A 27,354-nucleotide genomic window follows, 5' to 3' on the forward strand; every position below is an offset into this window, starting at 1 on the left:
TGTGAGCAGCAAGGACAAGGGAGGTGATTCTGCCTCTCTGCTCTCAGGAGACCCCAGCTGGAGTATTGTGTCCAGTTCTGGTGCCCACAGCATAAGAGGGACATTGAACTGCTGGAGTGGGTCTAGGGGAGGGCCATGAAGACGATCAGAGGGCTGGAGCACCTCCACGATGGGGACAGGCTGCAAAAGTTGGGGCTCTTCAGCCTGGAGAAAAGGAGAGTTGGAAGGCACCTTAAAGATCATCTAGTTCCAACTCAAACCATTTTGTGATTCTATGATACTTTTAATTATTAACTTGAAGGTACTTCCTGTTAACCTGGCAATAACCATTCCTGGGCCTAAAAAATCTCATATTTTCATACACAAAGGATCACTCAAGTTTTATTCAGCTATAACTGAAAATCAAAATGTTTTCTTAAGGTTTATAATCCTGTATTTTGGTAAAAATCCTTGGCACAGTGCAGAGTGAGCTATTACCACTATGACTGTTAGCACTTAAGAGCTGCCACAATAGAACACAGAGAAAGTACTGTGGCTTTTCTTTATTTTCCATTTCCCTCACAGCATGGCTGTTGTAATTTTTGGTGCTTTCTGCTTTTCCCACAGCACAAGCTCCATTGTTACATCATGCATTCAGTTCTTTAAAGCCCTTTGTGAAGGAGTGACTTCCACATGGGAGAGTAACCACACCAAGAAGAGGAAGGGGAAAGAAAACAAAACCAAACAAAATCCCACTGTGGTAGGCTCCACTGCCAAACATTACCAGGTTGTCAGCAAAGGCTGTTATTGTTACCACACTCTGGAAAAAACACTCTGCTTGTCACAGCAGAAAAGTCCAGGTGTCCACAAAATCAAAGTCAGGATTTTGCCAGCTTAAGTGTTCTTTGAAGTTCCTGAAGCTGCATGTTGCCTTGAGTGATCATCATCCTGATTGCATCCTGTGAAACAAAAGGGAAGCTACTGAACACCTGCATGCAGCACAGGTTGTAACCAAGCACACGGACTGTGACACATTAAAATGCACACAGTTCTGATGTGAGCAGTAATGCTGTGGTCACTGAGATGCTTAAAAAACAGGTGAATACGTTAATTCATTTTCTCCAGTTCTTTAATGATGTGGTGAGGGGGGAGCTGGTTATAGCTTTGCTTTAAAACTGAAGTTTTCAACTGGATTCAAACCCCTAAAAATGTTTTTTTCAATGCTTCTGTGTCTACTGCTTTGCAAGTAAGGAGTGACAGCTGCAGGTGGGCAGTATTTGCACAGAGCAAAGGATCCAAGGGCTGCAACACCTCTGCTATGAGGATAGGCTGAGGGAACTGGGGTTGTTCAGCCTAGAGAAGACAAGACTCCAGGGGGACCTTGCACCTGCCTTCCAATACCTGAGGGGATCCTACAGGAAGGTTGCAGAGGGACTTTTCTTGAGAGTGTCTAGCAATAGGACAAGGGGGCATGGTTTGAAGCTGAGAGAGAGTAGGTTCAGACTGTATCTTAGCAAGAAGTTCTTCTGCACGAGGGTGGTGAGACTGAAACAGGCTGCCCAGGGAGACTGTGGATGCTTCCTTTTTGGGGATGTCCAAGGCCAGGCTGAATGAGGCCTTGAGCAGCTGCGTCTAGTTGAGAGCCATCCCTGCCCCCAGTTGCAGAGAGATTGGGGTTATGATCTCTAAGGTCCCTTCAAACCTGAGCCGTTCTATGATCTATGTACTGTAACGATTTGTCTGCATAATTCAGCCACCAGTTCTTTAACCAGTGACTAGAAACAAAATGGAATACAAAGGACAGGTGACATACATGGAACATAAAGGTTTCTGCATTTCATACATGCTTCGTATCCTCATTCACCCAATTTGATTGTGTTCAGCTTGAATGTAATTGACTCTGGAGATGAAAACAGAAGCTAGAAGAAAGCCTGACAGTTAAGGTTGATGTTAGTTATTGCGTTATTCAATGTCATTGGTTTGAGTAACCAAGATTTTTTCTGTTTTTGGCTTCCGCATTATCTGCAAATCAGAGAACATTACAATCACCACCAGCAGGGATGAGATTTAGAGATGTGGAATTATGACCAGGTTGGATGAGGCTTTGAGCAACCTGGTCTAGTGAGAGGTGTCCCTGCCCATGGCAGAGGGGTTGGAACTAGATGATTCCTAGGTCCCTTCCACCTTCAGCCATTCTATAACTGTTCCTTGAGAGAGAACAGTTAACAGGAGACTTCTCACCAGTCTAAAGTGACACCCACAGAACGAACCCAACTGACAAAGCACAGGGCAGGTGCTCTAATCATCCCTGAGCCTCACCTCTTCTGTAGCATCCTTATTTCTCTTGAATTCCTCCCTGGCCCAGTCCTTTAAGTAATGACGATCTGCTTCACCAGGGACCTCACGAATAGCCCGCAGGATCTTCCTGTACAACTGCAGAACCTGCTGTCGCCTCAGGAACTGAGAAGGAGAGAGGGAAGTCAAAGCGCTGCCCCAGGACGCTGCTGCGAGCTGCCCCCTCAGCGGCTGCTTGCTGTGAGAGACATTTGAGCAAACGCCAAGTTTCCCATGGCCTCTTCTGACAGACGTAGCATTTCACACAAAGGCACACCACAACTGTGGGCCACGTTATGCTGTCCGAGGCGTTGTGCTCACGAACCGCAGCATTACCAGGGCGAGCGCTGCCTCACCCTCCCGGCCACCCTGCAGGCCCGCCCGCCTCGGCGGCCCACAGCGCAGCTCTCGCCGGCCAACCGCTTCGCCTCCCTGCTGCCATCTGGCACCAAGGCCGGAGGGCCCTGCGAGGGGGGCACGGCCGGACACAGCCCAGCCGGGGGCAGCGGCAGGCCAGAGGAGAGCGCAGCCCCTAGGGACACAGCGCCGGGCGCCCCTACCTGCTTCAGTGTGAGGGCGCCTGGCGGCAGCCTGCCCGCAGCCATCATGCGCAGCTCCGCCCCAACAGCCGTGGCCGCTCAGACCTCCCCCGGCAGGCGGGGCCGACCGGCAGCCATTTCCTGTGCTTCTGGCCCCCGGTCTCGGAGAGGCTGCGGCAAAGGCCGCCTTCGTGTCAGCCAGTGGTGGAAGTGGGGCAAACGCCTCTCCACCCTCGGCTCCAGGGAGGCTGGTCACGGCCGGGGTGGCCCACTCCCGGGAGGCCGCCCCGCTGCGAGCTGAGGTGATGGTGTGCTTGTGCCCCAGAGCAACCGCGGAGCCAGGCCCCAGGACCTCTGCCTACGCCTGGGGAGCCGAGCCCCAGGCGGTGGGGGGCGGGAAGCCAGAGGCGGTACCAGAGTAACCAGAGGCAGCAGGGAGGGCTGAGGTGTGCATTTTCAATTCCAACACTTCAAACAGCCTCCAGCAACAAACCAAGCACCAAAGTAGTAATACTGCATTTCATGGAAGAGTTAGTGGAAGGCTTTGAAGACTGATGTAGGCAGAAGACTGCAGTAAGATCCTGAAATAATCTGAGCAAGTCTAGGACACTCAGCTACCTCTTTTATCTGTAAGAAGTTGCAGCTCTGTCCAGACATGTAACTTGCTGACAGTGCAAGGCACTGAAGGTTTCTTTAGCACTGATGTGCTAAATGTCAAACCCAAACACAGTTAAAGGGCTGACCTGCAGAGGAAAAACAAGCTACCCGATGGCCTTCCTGACTGTGTTACTTACTCAGCGTTTGCCTGTGCCAAGCACAGGGCAGGCTCCTGATTAATTACAGAGAAAAAACCTTGGTTTAGTCATTTGTGCAGTAAGCATTGCCCGTAAAATTGTTTCAGGCTGTAATGACAGCCCTGCAACAAAATACGGTTTGCACTGGGAAATGTAGCCTTGCAATCTTAAGAAAAGTTTTATTGTCTAAAATTTTTTCTCCCAAGTTTCCTGCTACTACTCAGTACACATGGAATGCAAGTACATTGTGGAAAACTACCTAATGAACTAAACCCACCTAATTCTACAGTTACATTTCCCAAAGCATGCAGGCATTTGTATACGAGAGGTCTGAAGAACCTTGGACAGACAGTATATAGTACCTGACATTTAATTTCTGATGAGATGGAGTTCTGTTAAGTTTGCAGCTCTGAAATTCATTAATCATTAACGAGGTGCAGCAAAGCTACACAAGTATAAAGAGCCTAGCTGGGCCAGTTCACATAGATTCATAGAGTGATTTGGGTGGGAAGGGACCTTTAAAGATCATCTAGTTCCACCCAACCCCATTGGCATTGGCAGGGACACCTTCTGCTAGACCAGGTTGCTCAAGACCTCATCCAACCTGGCCTTGAACACCTTGAACACAGGGAACGTCCACAACCTCCCTGGACAACCTGTTCCAGTGCCTCACTACCCTCACTGTAAAGAATTTCTTCCTAATCTTCAGTCTAAATCTGCCCTCCTCAAGTTTCAATCCATTCCGTCCTATCACTACAAGCCCTTGTAAAAAGTCCCTTCCTGGCTTTGTTGTACATAGAATCGCCTGGGTTGGAAGAGACCTCTAAAGGTCATCTAGTCCAACCCCTCTGCACTGAGCAGGGGCATCTGTCCTCAACCAGACCAGGTCATCCAGAACCTTGTCGAGCCTCACCTTGAGTATCTCCAGGGATGTGGCCTCAAGCACCACTTTGGAGAACCTGTTCCAGAGCTCAACCACCCTCACTGTAAAGAACTTTTTCCTAACATCCAATCTAAATCTACATCTCTGAGTCGTGCCACTGCTACCCCTCAGAACAGCTACAGCAATACCTCCAGGAAGGTTTTTCTATCTAGAAGCCAAAGAGAACAACTTCATCATCAAGAAGACACGTTTCCAGCCGTTTTCTGTTTGACTCCAGCACCACACGTATTCTAAGACACCTTCGATTCTTGTTTGCAAAGAAAAATCTTTAAAGATTTTTATCCTAGGGGCATTTAAACAAAGTTGCCCCTCAGATTTTCACTTGAGCAGTTAAAAGACTGGAGCAATAACCAAAACTCTGTGCTGGCATGTTCTCATAAAAGGAGGCTAGGTGCTGAAGTGCCATAAATCACAATCTACTTTCCTATGAAATTCACATTTATGCACTGCTAGAGAATGCACAGCGCTCCTGTGCAGCCAATTTGGTTAATTTATCCCAGCTCTGCTGAACTGAAAGACCAGACATTGTAAATAAAACAGTGGTACCTCTTTTTATTAGTACAGACAATATAAGATGCATAGCTTTTGCAATGAAAAATCATGTCCATGCTCTAGGGCATTGGATTGATGAAACATCCTCAATGTCTGCCTTGGACAGAGGGACAAACTTCACAGTGTAAACTGATAATACAGGGATGATCATCTGGCATTATTCATGGAACTCCCTGTTGATTTGTCAGGACAAAGATCAGCAATAATTAAATAGGATGTGTTGAACTGCAGAATAGTTTCAAGTATTGAAATACTGATCTTTTTGGGGGCTGTTTAAGATTATCTGCTTACCCTTGCTCCACCAGCCACATAGGTGAAGTAAAGGAATGCTTTTTTGCAAGACACCTGAAGTTCTTCTAACGCAGAAATGCCTTCCCAGAAACAAGACTGATTTCTCTTATTGCAGTTGACAGTGGCAGGAATAATTTCACCCCTGTGAACATTACAAATACATGTTGTTTTTTTTTAATAATAAGTTATTACAAGAGAGGTTGAAGAAAGTTTTGTTACTTGTGGGAGCAGGCAAAGGGAGAAGACGACAGTGTCTCACCACTGCATCATTCTCCCCTGACAATCGTGGGAGAATGCACCTTAAAACCCTTTTGCTCTTATGCAGTCTGAGTGCCAGAGGGCAGCAGTAATCCCGGTTACAAAGAGACCTTGTCAACTCCCTTCAGCAGTTTAGCAGCAATCCAGTACTGACTTTGTCTACAAAGTCTACAAAGTGTCTGAGGCAGTCACCAGTTCAAACCACTGCCTGAGGGCATCACTCAGGGTTTCCGGAAGCGAGTTCACATCCCTAAGGATCATGTAGAACGGAAATGGGAATTCTTCCATGTAAGATCTGATTTCAGGCAATTCCCCAGGTCCTTTGAATATAGGTACTTTAATGTCCAAAATAGAATCCTGGGGAAAAAAAACAAAACAACAACAAATAATTGTAACTATTACACTACCTGCATCTTTTATAGGCCTTTGATATTATTGATACTATTTTTCAAACACTTTTAATTCCTCCTCTGTTAAATTCAAAGTTAGAGAGTTTTAAGATTAAAGTCATAAGTGTTCAATGGTAAATCAAATGCTGAACACAAAGCTTTTGCCCTTTCAGATAAAAGATCTCTAAACAACAACTTACAGGCTAGAAGAGACTAAGATTAAGCTTCTGCAGTATCAAGTTCTATAAATCCTGTTTGTCTTTAGTGTTTTATGATTTGAGTTTACTGTTACCACTTTAGTTTTCTACCTTTGATGCCTTCCCAGTACAGTCATTATAAGCTCTTTAAGGCTAGGAGTTCAACTTGCATTTGTGCACTGATCTAATACAGAGAGATTCTTTAGTAAATGTTGTAATACTTCAACAAATACCACAAAGAAAACCATCAGATTAAATTCCACATGTGCTTCCTTGTAAAGAAACTTCTTAGTTGTTCAGTGTAGCTGCTCAGAAAATTAATAAAGCTTATAAAAAAAAAAAGGCATTTCACTGCCCAGATTTTTTACTTAACATCATAGCTAAGTTTCAGTTTGTCAGCAAGAGAGTTGTTAATTTTTCAACAATAAATATAGCAGATGAGTTTTGTGTGGAAAAATAAAGGTATAGGAATAAAACATGAAGGACGTCATCACCACACAGATCGAAGTGAGGTTTATTAAGTTTGCTCACTCACTGTTCTACAGAGTCTCCCTGAAAAGCTCCTGCTTATTTCAGCTTCTGCACCAAGGAAATCTAACTTTTCTTTCACAGCTACCAAATGTGATACCCAGTTTCCCCAATTCAGGCACTAAATAACTCTCCTATACTCCTTTCTGTCCAATGTTTCATCTCCTATTTGCTCCAGATGCCACATCAAATGGAGACTGCTGTGAGAAATGATTCACTCAAATCAAAATCGAGATGAACAAAGCATTTCTCAAACTCTGAATTTGTCAATCTGCCAGCTGCTTCTCTGGTGGCCAAAATCTGCAACCATTATAGCTGAAAAGAAGAGGTTTTACTTAGACTTTCTATGGCATAGAAGATTTTTTTTTTTTAAATACAAAAGAAGGTAAGTATCACAGCAGGGAGAAACCACAGATCTGACACATTGTGAAAAACTGAAATTGGGCTAAATATCTTTGACCTCTGCAAAAGACAGGATAACTAAAGCACTGCAAAAGACAAGAAGAAGATTTGTATGTTTCTCATTCATTGCACTTGAATGCTTCTCCCTTGTTCAGTTACTTACCCGGGAATTAGGATTGTCCAGCACTACAAAAATAACAAAGATATTGGCATTCTGAGCTGCTTGAACTGCTGCTGTCACTCGTTCCTTGCCTTCCAAGAAAAGGCCTCTTCCATCAGATACAATCAAGAGCAGCTGCGCTGTTTCTGAGCACAAAGAACATTTTAAATTCCAGTAAGTCGGAGTAATCCATTTAAAAGGCAAATAGATTGCTTTGTTGTTAGTCCTCTGAGTATGATGGAAAACCCTTCAAGAGTATTCCTATGGAAATTAAGTCTATCACATAGAATTCCGTGTCTTAACATTAAGCTGCAATTATGAGTGGGTCAGGAAAGAAAAGTTCTTTCCACTGTGTGAAACCACTGAGAATAACTAGGAGGAAAAAACCCAGTCCATCAGTACCATAATCAAGGATGAAAGGCTTGGAAAATACCTAACAAACTTCTGTCATGGTCTGGTCTTTCATGCCTGGTTAAGTGCCTAGGGCTTGAATATTGGCTGAATTATAGGAGTCCAGACGCTAGGTCACTACTTCAGTAGAGCAGCGTCTGCTGCAATGAGAGTCCAAATCTATTCCTCTAGAAGCAAGTCCCCGTGGGTACATCTGTATCAGCCTATTGCCTTGGACCAAGACTGCTCCCACTTTATCAGGCTTGCCTTCTATCAGACAGCAATCTTGGGCCACCCAAAATGGGGTATGTTTTGAGGAAACTAAACCAGATGATGGGCTCCAGAGGCACAGTCAGGGCAGTCCAACCACTATGGGACATTCAGCCCTTGGGACCAGAGAAGCTAGTCTGAAGTAAATCTCCTGAAATGTACACACTGGGTTCCTCCTGGAAACATGTTACTTGACCCAAGTTGTCCCCAGAGTCAGAGATATATTCCTCTAAAGAAACTTCTAAGCTATGTATCTATTGTTTTTTTTTTTTAATTCCAAGGGAAGACACAGTAATTACAGTCAGGAACACAAGCTCCTCTCTCCTGTTACCCTTGCAGCTCAATGGCTAGGCACTGATGCAGCACATTTCCTCCTCTTCTGCAGACAGGCTCCCAATGTGTCAGGGCTTGGTCTTTTTACAAACAGGGCTGATGGATCTTACTGCCTTTTCTCTTGCTAGCCCTCTCTGATTCTAGAGAGCTGACTGGATGCTGCCCCTCCTTGGAATATTCCAACAGCATGGCCATCCTGTGGCAAAGCAGCTATGGATTATAAATTCAGAATGTCCATTTCTTGGAGTACTTTCACAAGAACTTTTTTAAAACGTGGGTGCCACCATAACAAGGTTTTAGCTGGCACAAAGAAGCCTTTTGGGCTAACTGTGGATCAGCAATCAGGAAACAAGGCTTCCAAATTCTCTGGGGAATCCAAGCAGCTCATGACCAAAACTTGCACCACATTGGAAGTCATGTAAGAGGCAAACATTTATCCTCCTCAGAACTGCCTGCTTCTGGATACCTACAAAAATCAAGCTCTCAAGCAAGAGCAGAAATCCCTAGGGAGTCAAGGTCACTAGGAAGCTGACAATCCTCTAAAGCTGGCAGTGTGTACTTAAAAAGGACCTGGAAACATGACCTAAGAGGAAGGCAGGAAAGGCATGCCTTTTTGAAAAGCCTTAAACAAAATTTCAGTGAATTACTGACAAATAGAAAGCAGGTGTCTTTTGGGTTTTGAGCTAAATTTCTACCAAACGTTTCTGTTGACAAAGCAAACCCCAAAGCCCCAATGCAAGTGATGCCTCAGTGATACCAGTCTTTCTGGCAGGATACTGCTTTGGGACTCTAAGTGAGCATTCTGCTGCCATGGCAACAAGCACAGTACAAAGAAAAACAACAACAAAACCCACAAACAACCCCAAACAAACAACAAACCCCCCAGAAACCAAAACCCAATAACAAAAGCCAAACAAAACCAACCAACAGACAAACAAAAAAAATCCAACCCAAACGCCCCGGACTCCCACCCCCTCCAAAAAAAACAAACAAAAAAGAGCTCACCTGGGTTAATATTCTGAGACAGCTGCTGAGCTGCAGCAAACATATTTGCTGATGATTCTAGAAACTGCAGAGGAAACAAATAAGATTAAGTCATCTCATCATAAAATAATAAGCTTAATGCTAACATTTGTAAAGAGCACATCTCTGTGTTTTAAATGCCAAGGCAGTTTAATGTGACCACCTGCCAAGATACAATCCTTGGCATTTTCCTGTATTCTTTCAAATTTAGTAACTAGTTTTGAACTAGAGAATCTTCAGAAAAGCCTTCAATCTGGATTTAAAATTTTTCCAGTGCTAACAAAGCCATGAAAACATCCCTAAATTGATCAGGTGATTAACGGCATCATTAAAAAAATCTATCCTATTTCTAGGTTGAAATTCTTTGGCTTCAGTTTTCAACACAAGTATCTAGTTCTGTATTTCCCGTTCAAATTAAGGACATCAACCTGTCAAGTCCTCCTAATTTTGGCATTTATAAGATTACCACCATTTGTCTTCTCCTTTCTCATTCAGTATTAATGCATGACCTTATTAAAATCTTGATAGACAAGACTGCAAAAACCTTCCTAAAAGAAGAAAAATTTGCATCTGTCCAGGAAGTATTAGTACAGAAAATGTATTGCCCATGTATCAGTAGAGGTTGGGGACTGACCTGCTGGAGAGCAGTGAAGGGGAAAAGGACCTGGGGGTCCTTCTGGATGGAAGGTTGACCACGAGCCAGCAATGTGCTCTTGTGGCCAAGAAGGCCAATGCCATTCTGGGGTGTAGTAGAAGGGGTGTAGTTAGTAGGTGGACTAGATGATCTTTTGAGGTCCCTTACATTCTGTGAAAATGCTTTTTGAGACTCAATGCAGATAGAGACAGATGAATGCTTAGAAGTAGCATCCATCAGAACCATGTAAGAGAACACTCTTCCCACTACCAAATTGTGCCCATTCCATCTCTTTGTTACCTAACCAGCTATCACACTTAAATATAAACAACTGTTAAACATTACAAAGTGATCATGAAACCATGAGGCTGCTGGTAGTCTGGAAGGGGGTTGCAACCTTATTGCCCCAGAGGCATTCTTGCATACCTGGGCTATTTTTGTTTTCTTCTGCTGGAATTTGCACAGACGCAATATCCGTGTCCCTGACTGGTCACTGAACTGTTCATGGAACGGGTGCAGCAGCTGAACAGTCTCTCCAAAGCTTTAGAAAAAAAAACACAACCAAAAGAACACAAAAGAATTACAACATGAAACTGGTACTTACAATCTGCTCTGAACTCTTGAAGAAAAGCCAAGATTTCTAATGAACTCACCTGCACACAGCAATTTGCCCCACTTCTAGAAGAGTCAGTGCATTTCCAATCACTGCCAGGGATTCATATGCAAGCTATTAAAGGACAAAGTTACATGAAAACCAGGAGATTCCAAATTTTACTCACACCTCAGTATAGTATTAAACATGAAGAATGACACTGAAATTATTTTTTATCATCTACTAAAATAAATTAAGAACCTTCCTATTTTTCCTGCTGTATTTATTCAAAGTAGTCGTTGCAATACAGACACACGGGTTCCACTGATTGATTTGGAGACACCACTCTAGACAGCCTAATGAAGATACACTAACATAACTACACAGAATTAAATAAGGGATTTTAATAAGTAAAACACCTACAAGTGAGCTATGATCTTAGAGGTCTTTTTCAACCTGAATGACTTCATGACAAACTAATACTTCCAATCAATGGCATAGCTAGTAAATTTCAGCCCTCTGTAGCTATGAACAAATAATTTCCTAGTGGATATGTACAGGGTTAACTTCCAGCTAACTTCCACTGATCTTTTAGTCATGAATCTCTTAGGCATGACAAGAGTTCAAGCACGCTGACCAGAAAAAAAAAACAGCTGCTCTAGAATCACTACTCAAGCTTCCAACAGCCAGCAGCTCTGTATGACACCAATCAGCAGCTGACATATGGATGAACAACAGGTAGTTTCTTCATACTTCTTCCAAGAGTTCGTTTTACCTGTTTAGAGTGATTGTCTATCATACTAGAGGAATCATCAATAGCCAAGCAGATCTGGTACTGCCGTTTGCTGGGCTTGGTCCTTCGCAGCCAGATCTTATCCTTGCGGAACTGGCTGGCAATGTACGGAATCACTTTGCGCATGTTCAGTCTCTTCCCTGTTCTGTAGTCTCCTCTGAAAGTTAAGAGAAATCACACAGTGACAGGGATTATCAGCAAAGATGTCATCCTGCAAAGTCCTGGCCTATGCAGCATATGCACCAAAGTGTAACATACTTCCCAAAGCTTAATGAAAACCAAAGCAGTAATTCTGATATTCACATATCCACACTCTCAGTGTTTTAAAGGGGTGTTCCTAAATCTAGATGCCTAAAATGGAAGGCAGGCCTTGAATTCCTCCAATGTGAAACAAGTCTAGATCTCTTAAAGAGAATATAAATCCCTTAATGTTAGAAACAATTTTGACAGCAGCACTTGAGTCAGCACAGTTTAAAAGTTGATTGCCTGTTGCACAGAGAACAAAAAAAGAAAGGGGGGAAATAAAAAAAAAAGAATCACAGAAAGCATCTGGTTGGAAGAGACCTCAAAAATCATCCAGTCCAACCTTTCACACAGCACAGAAGAGCCAACTCTAAGCCACATCCCTAAGTGTCAGGTCCACACACTTGCCTGAACACCCCCACAGATGGTGACTCCACCACTGCCCTTGACAGACCATTCCAATGTTTGATAACCCTTTCAGTGAAGAATATTTCCCAATATCCAGCCTGAACTTCCCCTGGCACAGCTTGTAACCATTTCCTCCACCAGTCCTGTCTCCTGTCATCAAGGAGCAGAGGCTGGCCCCCTCCTCACTCTAACCTCCCTTCAGGGAGTTGTAGAGAGCAATGAGACCTTCCCTCAGCCTCCTCCTTTCCAGACTGAACAATCCCAGCTTCCTCAGACACTCCTTGTAGAAAAAAGGCAATATCCTCAGCATGGTTACCAAGTACTAGACCACATTTTCATTTCATAAATAACCTAGTATTCCCATACCAAAGTATAGTGGATGCCTTTTCAAACAGGAATAATTGCTATAAAGGAAAACCAACACACAACTGCAGTTGTACAGAGGTTAAAGTCCCTACAAACAGCAGGTTAAAGAGGAGGCTAAGGAGTGCCTTTATTGCTCTCTAGAACTACCTGAAAGGAGGTTGTAGTGAGGTGAGTGTTTCTTCTCCCAGCTAACGAAAGATTAAAAAAAAAAAAAAAAAAAGGAACTGGACTCAAGTTATGCCATGTTTAGATTGGATACTAGGAAAGATTTCTTCACTGAAAGAGTGGTCAGGCATTGGGACAGGCTGCCCAGGGAGGAGGTGTTAAAAAAACATGTAGACATGGCACTTTGGGACACACGGTGTTGGGTTGATGGATGGACTTTATGATCTCTGAGGTCTTTTCCAACTTTATGATTCTATGAAACTGGAAGCCTCAGAAAGATCCAACTTACTTCAGTTTGGCTGCCTGAGTGGGTTCCAGAATGAGCCGTAGCTGTTCACAAAGCTGCTGTGATAGAGGAGCCGTCAGTACTAGATACCTCTGCCACATCTGTGCTGCTTCCTTCTCCTGAAACATCACAGAAAGAAAGAAAATTGAATTACAAGAAAACAAGAAGCTGGGAAGCACTGCCTGAGAAAGAAAACGAATCTCAGTGTACTAAGGGGAAGTACACTATAGGTAGCTATCAGCTGAACTGTGAGGGTGTCTTATGAGCACTGTAAAGATGATGGTTTGCTTTCAACTTGGGATGCTTCTTGCTGTTGCAAAGCTGCAATGTGCAGTGAGCATTTCTCTAGGAGTACACAAAGCAAATCTGTCATTGCTGTTGATACAAGAAAATCTCTTAACAGCCACTGTCTGATAATGTATATTATAGCAAGGCAAGCTGTAAAGTCTGCTAAGCTCTCTATTGGCCATCAAAAGTTACAACTAATAAACATTCAGCAAAATTGTTAAGCCACTACACTGGCAGTTCCATTCAGAAATTACTTCCAAACATGATTTATAATTCATGACTAAGCCAGAGAAAGTATCATACTCTGGTTCTGCTATTGGTTATCTCAAACTTCACCACTGCAACTAAAGGAGGCAGCTTCTGTTGATTGTAATTTTGAGAAATTAGTGTCCAGTACTTAACTGCAGGTGACAAATCAAAAGGAGCTTGGCAGGACTAAGAAAAAACATTTCCAACTATGCAAGTTTTAGAAGTCACACCAGAGTAACTTTCTCCAAATAGCACACAGCACATTCAAAACAAGATGTGACATTACCCTGCTTTTAAGAATGTAAGTTAAACATAACCAAAAAAAAAATAGCATCTAAATCACACAATTTTTGGTATTTAGATCCCAATCTGCTTGGCTTCCTCAATGCTTCAGCATTAAACCAAGATGAAGTAATGAAGGATTCTTATTAGCAGTTTTATAGTAAAACAAGGTCACATACCTCATCTGGAGTTCCAGACTGCTGTGTCTGCCAAGCTTCCAACTGCTTTTCCAGCTCCTTTCTTAGCTCTTCAGGATCTCTAACGATGTGCTAGAAGTGCAGTTAGGAGATTTATGAGAAAGAAAAAATAAGTTCACACATCTCCTGATCCCCAAATTACAGTGAACTATGAAAAAAAAAATGCATTGTTCTTATTCTTTTAGACAGAAAATACCTGAAAAAAAAATTGCCTTTTAAAAATTATTTTCCATGTCTAGAAAGGAAAAATCCTTCCCCACAAATACCTGCATCTGTTGACACAATCAGCATAGAAACAAAACTAGGAACAGACACCACAAATGATCAAATAGGGAACTTCCAAGATAATTCAGTGAAATTGGCTTGACAAACACCATATTTAATGACACTCTAACAGAGATCAAACTACTGAATTCTGTCTACCTATCTACTATCTTCCAAAATATAATAGGCTCCCCTTAGTGGTAGGTTTTTAAAAGCTTCATTCAAACCACTTAACTGAATGACATCTTCCTCTATCTACCAGAAAATACTATGGGACAAACCATTCTGTTAAAGGATACCCTAACTTTTTTACACCTCTTCAACTTTTATTTCAGTGACAACTTCTGTTCCTGACTTGTAAAACTGTAATTTACTCAAACAGCAGGAAGTGGTCTGTATAACCTGCAGGTTAACTGGAACCTGGAAGATAAGCAAATGCAAACTCTGCACTAGCAATAACTTCTCATTCCTCAAGAAGCAGCAGCAGCCTCTCCAAGCCACCTAGCGCATGTTTAAGGAAGGGAAGAAGAATGTACACGAAAGAGGCTTCCTCACTCCTTTTGCTGAAAGGTGAGAAATTGCACTTTTCCCCTTCCTATCTTTCTCCCTTTGTCTTTAATGGGTGTTGCAGGAGCTCCCCCTCCTGTTTAAGGTTTTGCGTGTCAATTGAAAAGAAAGCCAAAAGGCAACCATAGAGGGCAGGCAGCACCTCTTGCATCCATCAGCCTTTTCCCAAAGAGCTGCCACATCTGGCGTTAAGATGGAAGTATCAGGTACGGCTGGCACACAACCCTATCTGTGCTGTGCAGAGAAACAGTAAAATATCACTCTAAGTATGCACTCAGGACACCGTGTTGCAAGAATGAAAGCTCAAGACTTCTGAAAAACACACACTGAAGATATTCTTAATCAACTGGTTACTGCTTCTAGGACATGGCTCTTTATAATTAAGCTAACAGTTTGCACTAGGAAGCTATTACATGAAGCTCTAGGGTTTTCTGGGTTGGATGAGGCCTTGAGCAGCTGAGTCTGGTTGAGAGGTATCCCTGCCTATGGCAGGGAGGTTGGAGTAGATGATCTCTAAAGTTCCAACCTAGGCCATTCTATGATCACATATTTGAACTGAGACATTCATGAAAGGCTCACAAAGGTTCTGTAGTATTTGCCATCAGCTTTTTTTTTTTTTTTGAGGAAGTAACATCTTGTTATGAATTAACTGAGGTGAATCTCCACAATGGTGTTTTAAGGTCACTGGGGCCTAGCTTTCTCATCACTCTGAATCCTTTTTATTTTCAGACCAAACACTCCTGCCCATCACTTTCCACTCTGCTGAACCCTTTGATCAGAGGATTCACTCTGTGCAAAACAGTTCTTGACAGTTCAGAAAACAAAAATGTTTTCAAAGACTGAGGATGGAACCTCCCCACATAAGGATGGGGAGGACTGGTCACTTTAAACTCAGCATTCAGCTGCATATACAACAGCTGCTTGTGTGTTACTTTTCATTCTGTTATTAAAGAACAGCAAACTACTGAGTTGTCTGAATGAAAGTAACTCTGAACTTCTGCATTCACAGAGTTCCATTAACACAGGCTTCTACCACTGTAGTTGCAGTAAGACCCATTGGGTATCAGACCTGGGGAGTATCCATCAGAAACTGATGGGCTGTATGGATGGTCGAGTCCTTGCTTCTCTCTGGCTTCTCCTCAGATGCCTTTGGTAACTTTTCTTGTGTAGAGTCATTGACATCCTCTGAGTCAAAAGTCTGGGTCTCTGGCTCCACTTCACCTGGTCCTACAATCACAAAACTAATTACTGACTTTGTGGATCACACACAGTATGAGAGCTAACATTGTATCTCAACTCTTCTACCAAGTGTCTCAGATGCTTTGTTGTGCAACCCAGATATTTGAAAGAAGTGCACAAATTTTATAAACAATCAGTTCTAGGAATAAGATGAACACAAGACCTTGCAACTCACTGGAACAGGTAAATATACATTTCCTTATGCAAACTTTTTTCTTCTCTCTATTTATAATCTTCTTAACAAAAGAATGAAATATTAGTGAACAGATCTTTAACACCTGAAAATTCCACTGGCAAGCACAATTTTTGACCCTCATGGCCTGTCAAGAGAGACAGGAGGTATAAAGCAATTTGAGAATCTAGTTTTGTAACAGAGCCATTTCCTACAAATTAGAAATTAATTTACAAATAGAGGAATGAACTAAGGATTCTCTTTTATCATTGCTTCTAGTCTCCTACACTGTTTAACAACTAATCTTAAGAAGTATGACATTGTAGGGGAGGTTTCAAAGATCCACGTTTTTCAGAACATACTTAAAGAATCATGTGAAAAAAACAAGTAAGATTGATTACATGCATGCCTGTACTACAAAGACCTGAAGGGAGTGAGATACAAAAAGGTGAATCCTGCTAGTAAAAACTGTCTCCCCTCTCCAGCCAGCATTTGTGTTGGCTGGCAAGAAACCATTCAAAATTCCAGGCCACAATGTCATTTACTTAGATTCATCAAAACTAAATACTTCTCTTGCAATTGGCAAGAGATGTTTCTTTATATCTAGCTTATACTTTTTTTTGTGTGGGCTGTGTGACTGACAAGTCAGATGCATTTTCTTCTCATCTACCAACATTTGCATCTGATAGTCATTTTCTGTTAGGCTGCTCAGCTTTGTTCCTACTTCAGGAAGAAAGCAGTAAGGCAGTGACTCTCACTGGGTCTTGTTCCAGATTGCTCCTCAGTTTTGTGGTGCTTTGTCAGAAGTTAAACACAAAGTTGAGTTATGTGGTGCTGTTGCTGGTGACACTGGAATGCACTGTTACATGCCAGTTAATTAAGTGAATTGGCATTGTGGCTAGCAGCAGGAAAGTGTTTGCTTTTTACTGCTTCAAAGAAGTGGATAAAGATTAGAGACTATTAAGTTGAAGGAGAACAGCAAACCCCTCTGTCACTCAACCCATTTTGCAAAGGCTAATGCTGGTTACTAGGCAGGAGTAAAACTATTGCTGCAGCAAAGTCAGCTGAGAGCAGATGGTTTTATCTTCTAAAGCATACACACATCTTTAACATGAAAATACAACCACCTACATGTAAAGATGCACATCAGTGTACATTAAGAATGTTTTTTAAGTTAATGTACCAGTTTTGGTGGCAGTAGATTTCTTTTTCTCTGGCTTCAACTCCTCTGTGTCTACTGCTGTGAGCTCCTCATTGTTCTGCATTTCTGTTTCCATAGGTGTATCTTCAGGAGCTCCTTCTTCCTTTTCTTCAAGAGGCATAATAGGTTTTTCTTGCTCCTTGCTAGCTACATCTGTATAAAGGCAACAAGACTTAATAATGGAAAAGGGGAAGGCAAAGCAGTGAAGTTGCCAATAACCATTGCATTCTGAGGCCACTGCCTATCAGTTTCAGTGAACTTCAGACCAGACCTGAGCTACTGTCTCAAACCTCAGTTTTATCTTTCACTCTGCTGTGTCATATTGTATCAATGAGCTACTGCCCTGAAAACCTGATGAATAAAAGAGACTAGGTACTTGAATGGAAAGCAATTTAACTAAATTCTTATTAGAGGAGTATTTTTACAGGGATCAATGTTTGATACATAATAAAGAACCTGTTGCATTATTCCAAATATTTTGCTTGCATAGCAGGACTTTGGCCTTCAATATAATTGAATATTTGGAGAAAATAGATTTTAAATGTTAAACTAAAATCCCTTTTATGAGTCGATTCATAATTTTCAAAGATGTTATTATCAGTTTGAACCTGACTGCCAAAGAGTAACAGTTATTGTAGCAAAATGGTGCTACACTTTAAACTAAAGTAAGGATCATCATAGAATGCCTCAAGTTGGAAAGGACCTCAGAGATGATCTACTCCAACCTTCCCCTTGTGGGCAGGGATGCCTCTCAACTAGACTCAGATGATCAAGACCTCATCCAGCCTGGCCTTGAACACCCCCAGGGAGAAGGCATCCACAACCTCACTGGGCAGCCATTCCAGAGTCTCACTTCCCTCATACTGAAGAACTTCTTCCTAAGATCTATTCTAAACCTGCTCTCCCTAAGCCTAAAACCATTCCCTCTTGTCCTATTGCTAGACACTCTCATGACAAGTCCCTCTCCAGCCTTCCTGGAGGAAGCTATAAGGTCTCCCCAGAGTCTTTTCTAGGCTGGTCAACCCCAGCTCCCTCAGCCTATCCTCATAGCAGAGATGCTCCAGGCCCTGGATCATCTTTGTGACCCTCCTCTGGACTCACTCCCAGAACTGGGTGCAGTATTTGAGGTACAGAGCAAAGAGGCAGAATCACCTCTCTTGACTTGCTGGCCACACTCCTCTTGATGGATCCTAGGATACAATTTGCCTTCTGGGCCACATGAGCACAGTGCTGGCTCATGTTGAGCTTCTCATCAAGAACTACACCCAGGTCTCTGCACCCAAGATTGTTAAACTAGCTTTAAAAAACCTACTGGGAAAGGCTACAGTAAGGAGGAGCATTTCAGGATTTAATTCTGCAATGACAGCTCTTTACACCCAGAAATACCACTGTACCATATGTCTGTGCATCGTAGCATTCAGAGCTTTGTTTAATATGCTCAAATGCATCAGCCTCCTCCACATTTTGTTTAGGCTGGGCTGTATTCTGCTTTGCTTCACTGCTGGATTCTATGGTTCTCAGTCGCTTGTGGATGTGCTCGTTGTGATCTCCCATTGAGCGCTCATTGTCTGCCTGACCAGGCTTCCTCTTGAAACTCTGCAAAAAGAAGTAGTTCACTGAAAATGAGGTGCAACCAAACTCTGGGGAAGGGGAGGGGAAGGAGAGGGGAAGGAGAGGGGAAGGAAAAAATAAAAATGGGATGAACCTGGGTCGTTTTTCTGCTTTGCTTCTGAGAAGCCATCCGGGCCATGCGTGTGGATTCATGGCCTTCTGACTGATTTGCACTTGAAGCTCCACTTCCATATTCCTGAGAGATCAAAAAGATTGCAAAGGTAACTGAGAAGTGATTTAGCAGCTGTTGTAGACAAATGTGAGAAGTTAAGCTGCAGTGCTATGCTACGTTCTATTGTGATTGATGAATGGCTCAAAATGGAAGTATTATTCTTGTGGAGAGCAGGAGAGACAGTTCTGCAGTTCAACAATTACCAGACAGTTTTCAGGTATCTACTTGGTCTTCAATTTTTTTTCAATGAATGCATAATTTGTCTTCTCAAGACACAATTCTTAAAAGCATGGCAGCAATTCCTTGCTATAACTTGAAAATATATTCACAAGTTCAGCGTTTTTGACTAGGACACTTCCATGTAATTTACCTCTTTAGACTGGTCTCTTTCTGAAGCCTCTCCAGCCAGCTCAACAGCACTATCACTCTGCAGGTTTTCCTGCCCAGTCTGCCCTTGTGTTTCATGCTCCATTCTTTCCTCAGGCTCAGGGATCTGTTCATCCATCTCTGAATTATCTTTATCCTCTTCTTCCTGGAAGAACAGCAGTTTACTTAAACATGTGTAAAAACATTAGGAACCAGAAGGCCAAGGAGATAGTAAGAATAGAGATGACAGAAATACAGCAGTTTAACAGTAAGCATATCTCTGTTATCTTGATGAAGACTCTAACTAATATTACACCTGCTCGATGTCAAATGTGTTTCAGGGCATCATGAAACAAAATTTCTTAAGAAAAATAAACCAAACAAAAATAAAGGAAATGGAAGAAGGGGAAAGAGGGAAAAGGGGAGAAAGAGGATAAAGAGGGAAAGGCGGGAAAGCGGGGAAAGAGGGAAAGGAGGGAAAGGTGGAAGGTGGAAAGGAAAAGAAAATTAGGCTTTTATCTATTACTCTCTACCTGAGGTTGAAGACCTTGCTCAGCAGCAGGGATTCCCTTGTCTTCAGCAGATTCTTTTTTTTCCTCATCAGGTGATTGTGACTCTTCCTCCTTCTCCTCCTCCTCTTTTGCTGCATCCTCAGTGTTCCCTGCATTTTCTTCTTGATCATCAGCATTTTTGTCCCCTTCATCTTCCTTTTCCTCTGTATCTTCAGAAATGCCTTCTTCAGCTGGTTCTGCGTGTTGATCATCTCCTTCTGTCTCACCAGTATCCTCCTCATTCTGTTCTTCTGTCTTTTCTGCTTCACTTAAATCAGCAGGTTTCTCATCTATTTCAAAATCATTTTCTTCATCTAGATTAAAAAAATAAATCAGAAAGGTATACAAAGCTCCCAGTGAAATACAAAGAGAGTGAATATCACAACTGCCCAGCCTATCAAAAAAGTCTTAAGAGAAAATTCTGAGAATGCTATACATGGAATCTACGATTTTCTACAGCAGAGAATTTCTTTACCATTTCTTCTATTGGTTTGTAGGTAACTTGAACATAGGAAGTTACATCTAAACATGAGGAGGAACTTCTTTACATTGAAGGTGATGGGAGCACTGGAACAGGGTGCTCAGAGAGGTGGTGGAGTCTCTGTATCTGGAGTCATTCAAAGCCTTCCTGGCTGCCAAACTGTGTGCAACATGCTCTAGGTGAACCTGCTCTGGCAAAGGGGTTGGACTAGATGATCTCTAGAGGTTCCTTCCAACACCTGCCTTGTGTGATTCTATGAACTATATAGCATCATCAATTCCTATTACCTGCCTTTAACCTAATGTTCTTGAGGGATAGTGGATTTTGAGGACAAATGCTTGTAAGTATCATAGAAAAAAACTGAAACCACAAAAGCAACTGGCAATGAAATAAGAGCTTCTAGCATAAATTAGGGTGCATCTCTTGGATAACATGAGAAAACTTACTCCACAGTGTGTGCAGTGAGGTAAAAGAAAATGCTGTAATGCTGAGTTCTTATCTGGCCTGCATTTGCTATCTTGATATTTTGAGACACAAAAGTGAATTTACAGCTTTTTGTTATACAGAATTCTGCCATCATTTCTCTCCTTTCTATAAAGAAAAAGAGCTCATTATCTGAATGACTGTTCTTCCTTATTTCCATTTGGCTTTCATCTGGGAATCTGTAGAGAAATTTTTAGTGGTACCTTCATCCTCTTCCTCATCACTCTTCTCATCAGTCTCCAGGTTCAAATTATCAGGAAGGTCCAAAGGTTCAACTTCAGGCTCCTTTTCTTGCTGGCCATGGTAGGGATCTACTTCATTCTCATCATACTCACGCTGTCAGCAGAAGAATGTGGTGAAAAAAAAAAAAAAAAAAAGACAGGTATGTAATAAAATACAAGGAAAGGTAAAGATGACAAATAAGATGCTTCTGAATTCTCCAGGACACCAAAACGCTTAGATTAAAAATGAATTTCCAGTGTATAAATAGCAGGAAAACACTAATTTCAGCAAATGCATTTACATAAATTATTACTTCTTCCAAAGAGTATGTTTTGTGTTCAGAATCCAGTTTTCCTAGTTGAACAGTTCTGAACAGAGTCTGCACTCTTGCAGAAGGTAAACGCACACTTACATACTATGCAGAATATTCAAGTATACTGTATACAGATTTTTTTGCCCACCAAAATACCAATTCAGTCTAAAACCTGGTTTGGCAGTCATTAGAAATTCTGACTAGTGTAAACAAAAATTCTTTCTGGATTACAGATCAGAAAAAAAAAAAATCACACGTATTATAATGGATACAGTATGGTTAATTTTTAGCTTTGAAATGCATACATTTTTATAGTGTATTAACTATTAAATAGTGTTTCAAATTCTCATAAACACATGCTGTGAGCAACAAAACATGGCTTAACAGAAACATTCTCTGTGCAGTCCAAATCATTTTTACCTCATCAATTTGTTCATGGATTTTCTCGTTGTTTCCACTCTCATCATCTTGTTGCTCTTCTTCCTTATCCTTGGGAGGCTGTTTTTTATTATCCTTGTTTCCTGTGCCCAAATTGTCATCTTTTGCAACAAGCTCTGAATCCTCCTATTAACCAACAAATTCCAAAGAAATTCAATTATGCTACCTGCTTCTCAAAGTCCGAGTGAGAAGATAGCATCTGCTACAAAAAAACGAACACTAAATGATTTGTATATACTCCAATCATCCAAGAGCTATGCAAGGGAGTTCATGGTCTAGGTCACATCACCATAGTAGAGTTTAATTCCTTTAATATTCTTTTTCTCCACTCCTTTTCTCCATACCTCATCCATTCCTGGTCCAGTTTCTTCTGTTTTACTACTGACATCTTCATCGTCATCATCGTCATCATCCCCCCAAAGCCTCTCATCTAGTTTATCATCAGCTTCAGCATTATCAAGATTTCCCATCTGCTTATCCAGCTCCTCCTCTTCATCTGAATTATCATCATTTTCTGTGTACAGTTGAGAACGTGTTTCAGTACAGAAGAAACAGTTGACATTCAGAAACAAGCAGTCATAGCCGCACCTCCATTTCATTGCCCTCTGCAGTCAGTGGAGATGTGTGGAAACAGACACTACAATCTTTAAGAGCAGGGTCCCAATTATGTGTTTCAGAGTGTTCTCTTGGACTTACAGATGCCCACAGCATTCTCTCCCTCACACTAACAAGTACCAGATGCAAAACACGGATGACAAACTATTCCTTGCCCTCTCTCTCCTTTTCAAGACGTTTTGGCATTAATGGGAGAAGAAAGGTCCATTCTGCTTCATCTGTTTACTAGGCTTTGGACCTTCCCTTCTCGTGCAGATGAACTTATTCTTGGCACTTTGTCAAATTTAAAAGTAGATTTAACACCACTGTAATTTGTAAGCCATGTTACTTTCACATGTTTCAGCTGTTACCCTTCACAGTGAAAAACTGCTACCTTTTGGGTGAGTAATAACTTGAATGAACCTAACAAATGTTGCTGGTTTTCCCAGTTTAAAAAAGTGAATTAAATTCTTTGCACTGCTTTCTTAGTCATATATTGAAGTCAATGACAGTCATAATTTGAAGTGTTCTGTTGATTTTCAGTGACTGACTGTAAGATATGTCTATAGATCAGCTCACAACAAGAAGAAAGAATTGGCTCCTTCATTGCAAAACCACCACAGTGACAAAGCAGAGACAGTATTTCCTTTGTATACATCTTTGCATTCATATTAATACCTCTTAAGTGTTCACACACAAATGGCACTGCTTTTCAGTATATGCTTCTTTACATAATAAATATAACCATTACAGGACTGATCTAGAATATTTCTTATAAGTTTGCCAAAGTGGAAGGATCAAACCTTTTTTCTCCTGTTCTCCATCATGCATTTTTCCTTCAAAGTCTTCTGACATTTCAATTGCATTGTCTTCTCCTTCAATGTCTGGTTTAGAATCTTGATCCTCTTTCTCCTTCTCTTGACCCTTCTGAAAACTGTCTTCGATCTGAATTATGGATAGAACAAACAATGACAAGGGATCTTGCCAATATAGTAAGTCCCACAACAATATTTACAAGCTTGTATGCAAAGATAAAAGCCGACCAAAACAGGACACTGAAGGAAACTTAACATTTCTTTTTAACTGAAACATTTACAGCATAGATTCCAAGGTTTCTTTTCAGTTTTGACTTAAATTAAACAAGAACAACCCAGGACACTTGCCTGATCTTCGCTTTCTATTTTGTCGCTCACGTCCTTCTTGCCTTCCCCATCTCCAATACCAGCGTCCTCATAATCGTGAAACTGTGATGCTCCTTCTCCAGCTTCTTCTTCTTCAAGTAACTCTTTGGGCAGACAAAACCCCTACAAAGGGAAACAGAAACTCAGAACTTCCTATAGTTCAGCTTAGTTTCTACTTAAACCCTTGTAAACATTAAATACATGCTTACCATATCTCCACTGTTATCGCTAATCACTCACCTTTTGGGCAAGCTCTGTAAAAATGCTCGTTAGAACAGAAAGCAATTTTCCAGTACTCCGGTGAGATGCCAGTGAAACAGTGAGGTAGAAGAGGATAAGGTCTGAATACTTGCAGAGCATGGGCTGTAGACGTACCAGCAAATAGCAGGACTGGTTGAAGAACTGCAGTTAAAAGCAAAGGACAGCTGTCAAACATGGTTGTGTACATACTGAGCTGCACTTTAGACAGCGTGATGGTAAGAGTGAAAAGCAATGCTCAACCTAGAACTGTAAGTAGGCAAGAGGGGATTCTAAGGTTTCTGAAGTTTTTTCTAGATTTTCACAAACCCCAAAACTTTTCCTACTTACCAAAGGAACCTCTGGCTTTCATGGTACAGAAGAGTACTTAATATAAATAAAAAAAAAAGAACTGGCTTGATGGCTGCACCCCAAGAGTGGCTGTCAATGGCTCCATGTCCCAGTGGAGGCCAGTGACAAGTGGAGTCCCTCAGGGATCAGTCCTGGGACCAGTCAAGTTCAACATCTTTGTCGATGACATGGATAAGGAGAGACTGAGAGAGTTGGGGCTGTTCAGTCTGGAGAGGAGAAGGCTCCGAGGTGACCTTATTGTGGCCTTCCAGTATCTGAAGGGGGCCTACAAGAAAGCTGGGGAAGGACTTTTTAGGATATCAGGTAGTGACAGGACTAGGGGGAATGGAACAAAGCTGGAAGTGGGGAGATTCAGTCTGGATGCAAGGAAGAAGTTCTTCACCATGAGAGTGGTGAGACCCTGGAATGGGTTGCCCAGGAAAATGGTTGAGGTCCCACCCTGGAGGTGTTTAAAGCCAGGTGGGATGAGGCTCTGGCCAGCCTGATCTAGTATGAGGTGTCAGTGTCCTTGCCCATGGCAGGGGGGTTGGAACTAGATGATCCTTGTGGTCCCTTCCAACCCTGACCAATTGTATGATTCTACCTGTGTTTGGATATAATTTCTCACATGTTTGTAGCTTTAGGCCACTAGACAAGAAGCAGCAATGCACATTCAATCGAAGTTGACAGTTCCAAATCTTTTGAGACCCCCTAAGGCAAAACCTCTTGAGAAGAACAATTTTACCTTATGTTTTTCTGAAGTATAATCTTCCCCATAAGATTTCAGGTCCTCCAGAAGTTCTGAAACTGCTAAAATGGCTTTCTGCACATGCAAAGAATCCAGATCAGCAGAAAGATTTTCATCCAAAAGCTTAGTTATATGTCCTGCTTTAATCACATCAAATGAGGCTGCATCCTCTGTGTTTGAAATACAAAGAAAACATGTAAATCAAGTCAGGCATTCTAAAAATGTTCCATCAAGCAATCTAGGAATATCCTTCTTATCTCTTGAAATAGACTTCTGTTAAAATGGCACTTTCCTTGTCTCTTAGTGCCTCTGCTAGACACGGTTTAAGGAATTTCTAGGTTTGCATAGCTGAAACTCTCCTCCTCCTGAAGTAAATTAACAAGCCTACCATTTTCCTCTGAAGATTTTTCTTCCTCTTTTCCGTCTTCCTGTTTTCTCGCGACCAAACATTGGATGGCATAGAGAACAACATGGATAACTGTTTCCACTTTTGCTGAGAAGTGCTCCACAAACTCTTCATCTGACCGTTGATTTCCTTTGATTCATAACACAGGGAGTTTTACATAGAAACACATTAAATTAGTTACTGTGTTTGCCCTATGCATGAGAAGCACTATCCAATTTTTACCACATAGCTCTACTGAAATATCCTTGCTAACCCTGACCTACAAACTATGGTGTAAAAATCCATCATCAACAGTGACTAAGGGGGGAAAAATCCCACCACGTTATTCCATAACTTAAGTCTGGGCTAAATTTTATAAGTTTGGATTTCACCAAGTGTTTCTGGATATCCAAATAAATATTGAGCCATTTTCTGCAATAACCAACCTAATAAATTCTTTTATCTTTACCTAAATTTAAAAATGGGCAGAGAAGAGCTGCCTTTACCATTTGTCATGGAAGCAAGAAGCTGTGATCTCCAGGCTGTGAAGTCTGCAGATGTATTATTAACTTCCTCTTGTATATACTTTAGGCTTTTGATTAGGGCCATCTGATTTGCAGTTTGCTTTCCTTCCACATCTGGAAGAAACAGGGACTCTATGCCTTGTAACTGAGCTGAGACTTCAAGCAAGCAACTCATAGCTGATGTGCAAACTTCAAAATCTCTCCTGCAACAAGAAATACCATCATGCTGAAAGAACAAACACTTCAATTTAAGATTACACCTTTTCTTGGGGCAGGAGTGACGGGAAGGCACCTAATCTCCACGCTGAACATACTAAATAAGAAGTCTGCCAATCAGCAGATGTGCCACTCACAGTGTTTGAAGCAGAGAATGAGAGGCATATATATTGTCATTGTTATTATCAATTAGGCTATAGAGGTCTTTTAAAATAAAAAATTTCTCCATTAAATTTACATTTGAAATTCACTTCCTCAACTAAGCAGTTACAGGGAGGAAATCCTACGAGACTAAAGACAAACTGAGAAGCCTAGACAAACCACTTATTTAGTGACTTCTCAGGATAGTGTGAAAAGACACAGACATTTGTTTTAAAAGACAGGCACTGCACTTTGCAAGAAATATGAACAGAAACAAGTTTAAATAGCACCTGAACACACTTTTCAATATATGCACAAATGTTTTCAAGGTGACTTCACACCTCTTATGTCAACATACAGAGATTCAATTTTATGCACATGCAGAACTCACCAGGAATACAACAAGGTCTCACATGACCGTTGTCTTATTTTATCCACTTCTGCTTTCATTGCCTTCACATTTGCCTGCATTGCAGTCAACTGTGCAGCTACCTGCAGCCATAACTGATCCTTATTTCGCATCCTGCATCCAGGAGGCAGTTGCTCAGTTGTTACTGGAGTCAGGTATTTCAATTCTGAGGGAATTAGGTCAGCTACTCCCTTAAAAGCATTTCCCATTTCAGGTCCTGAACTCTGAAAAATGTTTGTTTTGACATCCGTCCTTTCACTGTCACTGCACTTTGTTGACTCTTCTCTTGGACAGCATTGCATAAACCAAGACAGCTCCTCGAGAACCATCACACACTGCATGGAAAGTTGCTGCAGTTTATCAGTCCAGCACTGAAAGCTGTCTTGAGGAGGAAATGCTACATTATATTCTCTGTCAGCAGTCAATCTAGAATCTATCTCTTGTATACAGCTCAGGAGGTTCCTGGATAAGAAGAAAGAATGAATTCCAAGTTACAATCTAGTTTTATGTCATACCTCCCTTTGAAAAACCTCAACCCTTAGACCAAGTTCATAAAAGCTCTAAATAGTATGAAGTTAGTGGGGAAAAAACAAAACAAAAAAA

The 27,354-nt window shown here is 41.7% G+C and overlaps 2 protein-coding genes across 2 annotated transcripts in view; both read right to left on the minus strand.

Annotated features, from left to right (window-relative positions):
- Positions 1–379: 379 nt before the first annotated feature.
- LYRM2 (LYR motif containing 2) lies at positions 380–2,918 on the minus strand. The gene is made up of 3 exons (XM_054398344.1): positions 2,874–2,918; positions 2,299–2,439; positions 380–938 (listed from the first exon to the last, which is right to left on the minus strand). The coding sequence occupies exons 1-3, from the start codon at positions 2,916–2,918 to the stop codon at positions 858–860; spliced, it is 267 nt and encodes an 88-aa protein (XP_054254319.1). The 3' UTR covers positions 380–857.
- Positions 2,919–5,285: 2,367 nt separating this feature from the next.
- Positions 5,286–27,354, minus strand: part of MDN1 (midasin AAA ATPase 1) — a 111,485-nt gene continuing 89,416 nt past the window's right edge. Inside the window, exons 79-102 of the mRNA XM_054399271.1 lie at positions 26,734–27,213; positions 25,968–26,188; positions 25,465–25,611; positions 25,074–25,246; positions 23,981–24,142; positions 23,723–23,863; positions 23,363–23,504; positions 22,310–22,479; positions 21,948–22,091; positions 21,196–21,328; positions 20,011–20,342; positions 19,482–19,643; positions 19,034–19,135; positions 18,723–18,924; positions 17,311–17,481; positions 15,786–15,943; positions 13,868–13,957; positions 12,873–12,988; positions 11,384–11,558; positions 10,670–10,743; positions 10,443–10,557; positions 9,365–9,428; positions 7,370–7,512; positions 5,286–6,047 (exon numbers count right to left, since the gene is read on the minus strand). Coding sequence (XP_054255246.1) covers positions 5,859–6,047; positions 7,370–7,512; positions 9,365–9,428; positions 10,443–10,557; positions 10,670–10,743; positions 11,384–11,558; positions 12,873–12,988; positions 13,868–13,957; positions 15,786–15,943; positions 17,311–17,481; positions 18,723–18,924; positions 19,034–19,135; positions 19,482–19,643; positions 20,011–20,342; positions 21,196–21,328; positions 21,948–22,091; positions 22,310–22,479; positions 23,363–23,504; positions 23,723–23,863; positions 23,981–24,142; positions 25,074–25,246; positions 25,465–25,611; positions 25,968–26,188; positions 26,734–27,213 — 4,006 coding nt within the window. The 3' untranslated portion in view covers positions 5,286–5,858. The remainder of the gene's footprint in view (positions 6,048–7,369; positions 7,513–9,364; positions 9,429–10,442; positions 10,558–10,669; positions 10,744–11,383; positions 11,559–12,872; positions 12,989–13,867; positions 13,958–15,785; positions 15,944–17,310; positions 17,482–18,722; positions 18,925–19,033; positions 19,136–19,481; positions 19,644–20,010; positions 20,343–21,195; positions 21,329–21,947; positions 22,092–22,309; positions 22,480–23,362; positions 23,505–23,722; positions 23,864–23,980; positions 24,143–25,073; positions 25,247–25,464; positions 25,612–25,967; positions 26,189–26,733; positions 27,214–27,354) is intronic.

Source organism: Indicator indicator, chromosome 2 (genome assembly GCF_027791375.1).
Source record: "Indicator indicator isolate 239-I01 chromosome 2, UM_Iind_1.1, whole genome shotgun sequence".
In the NCBI taxonomy this organism is placed as follows: Eukaryota; Metazoa; Chordata; class Aves; order Piciformes; family Indicatoridae; genus Indicator; species Indicator indicator.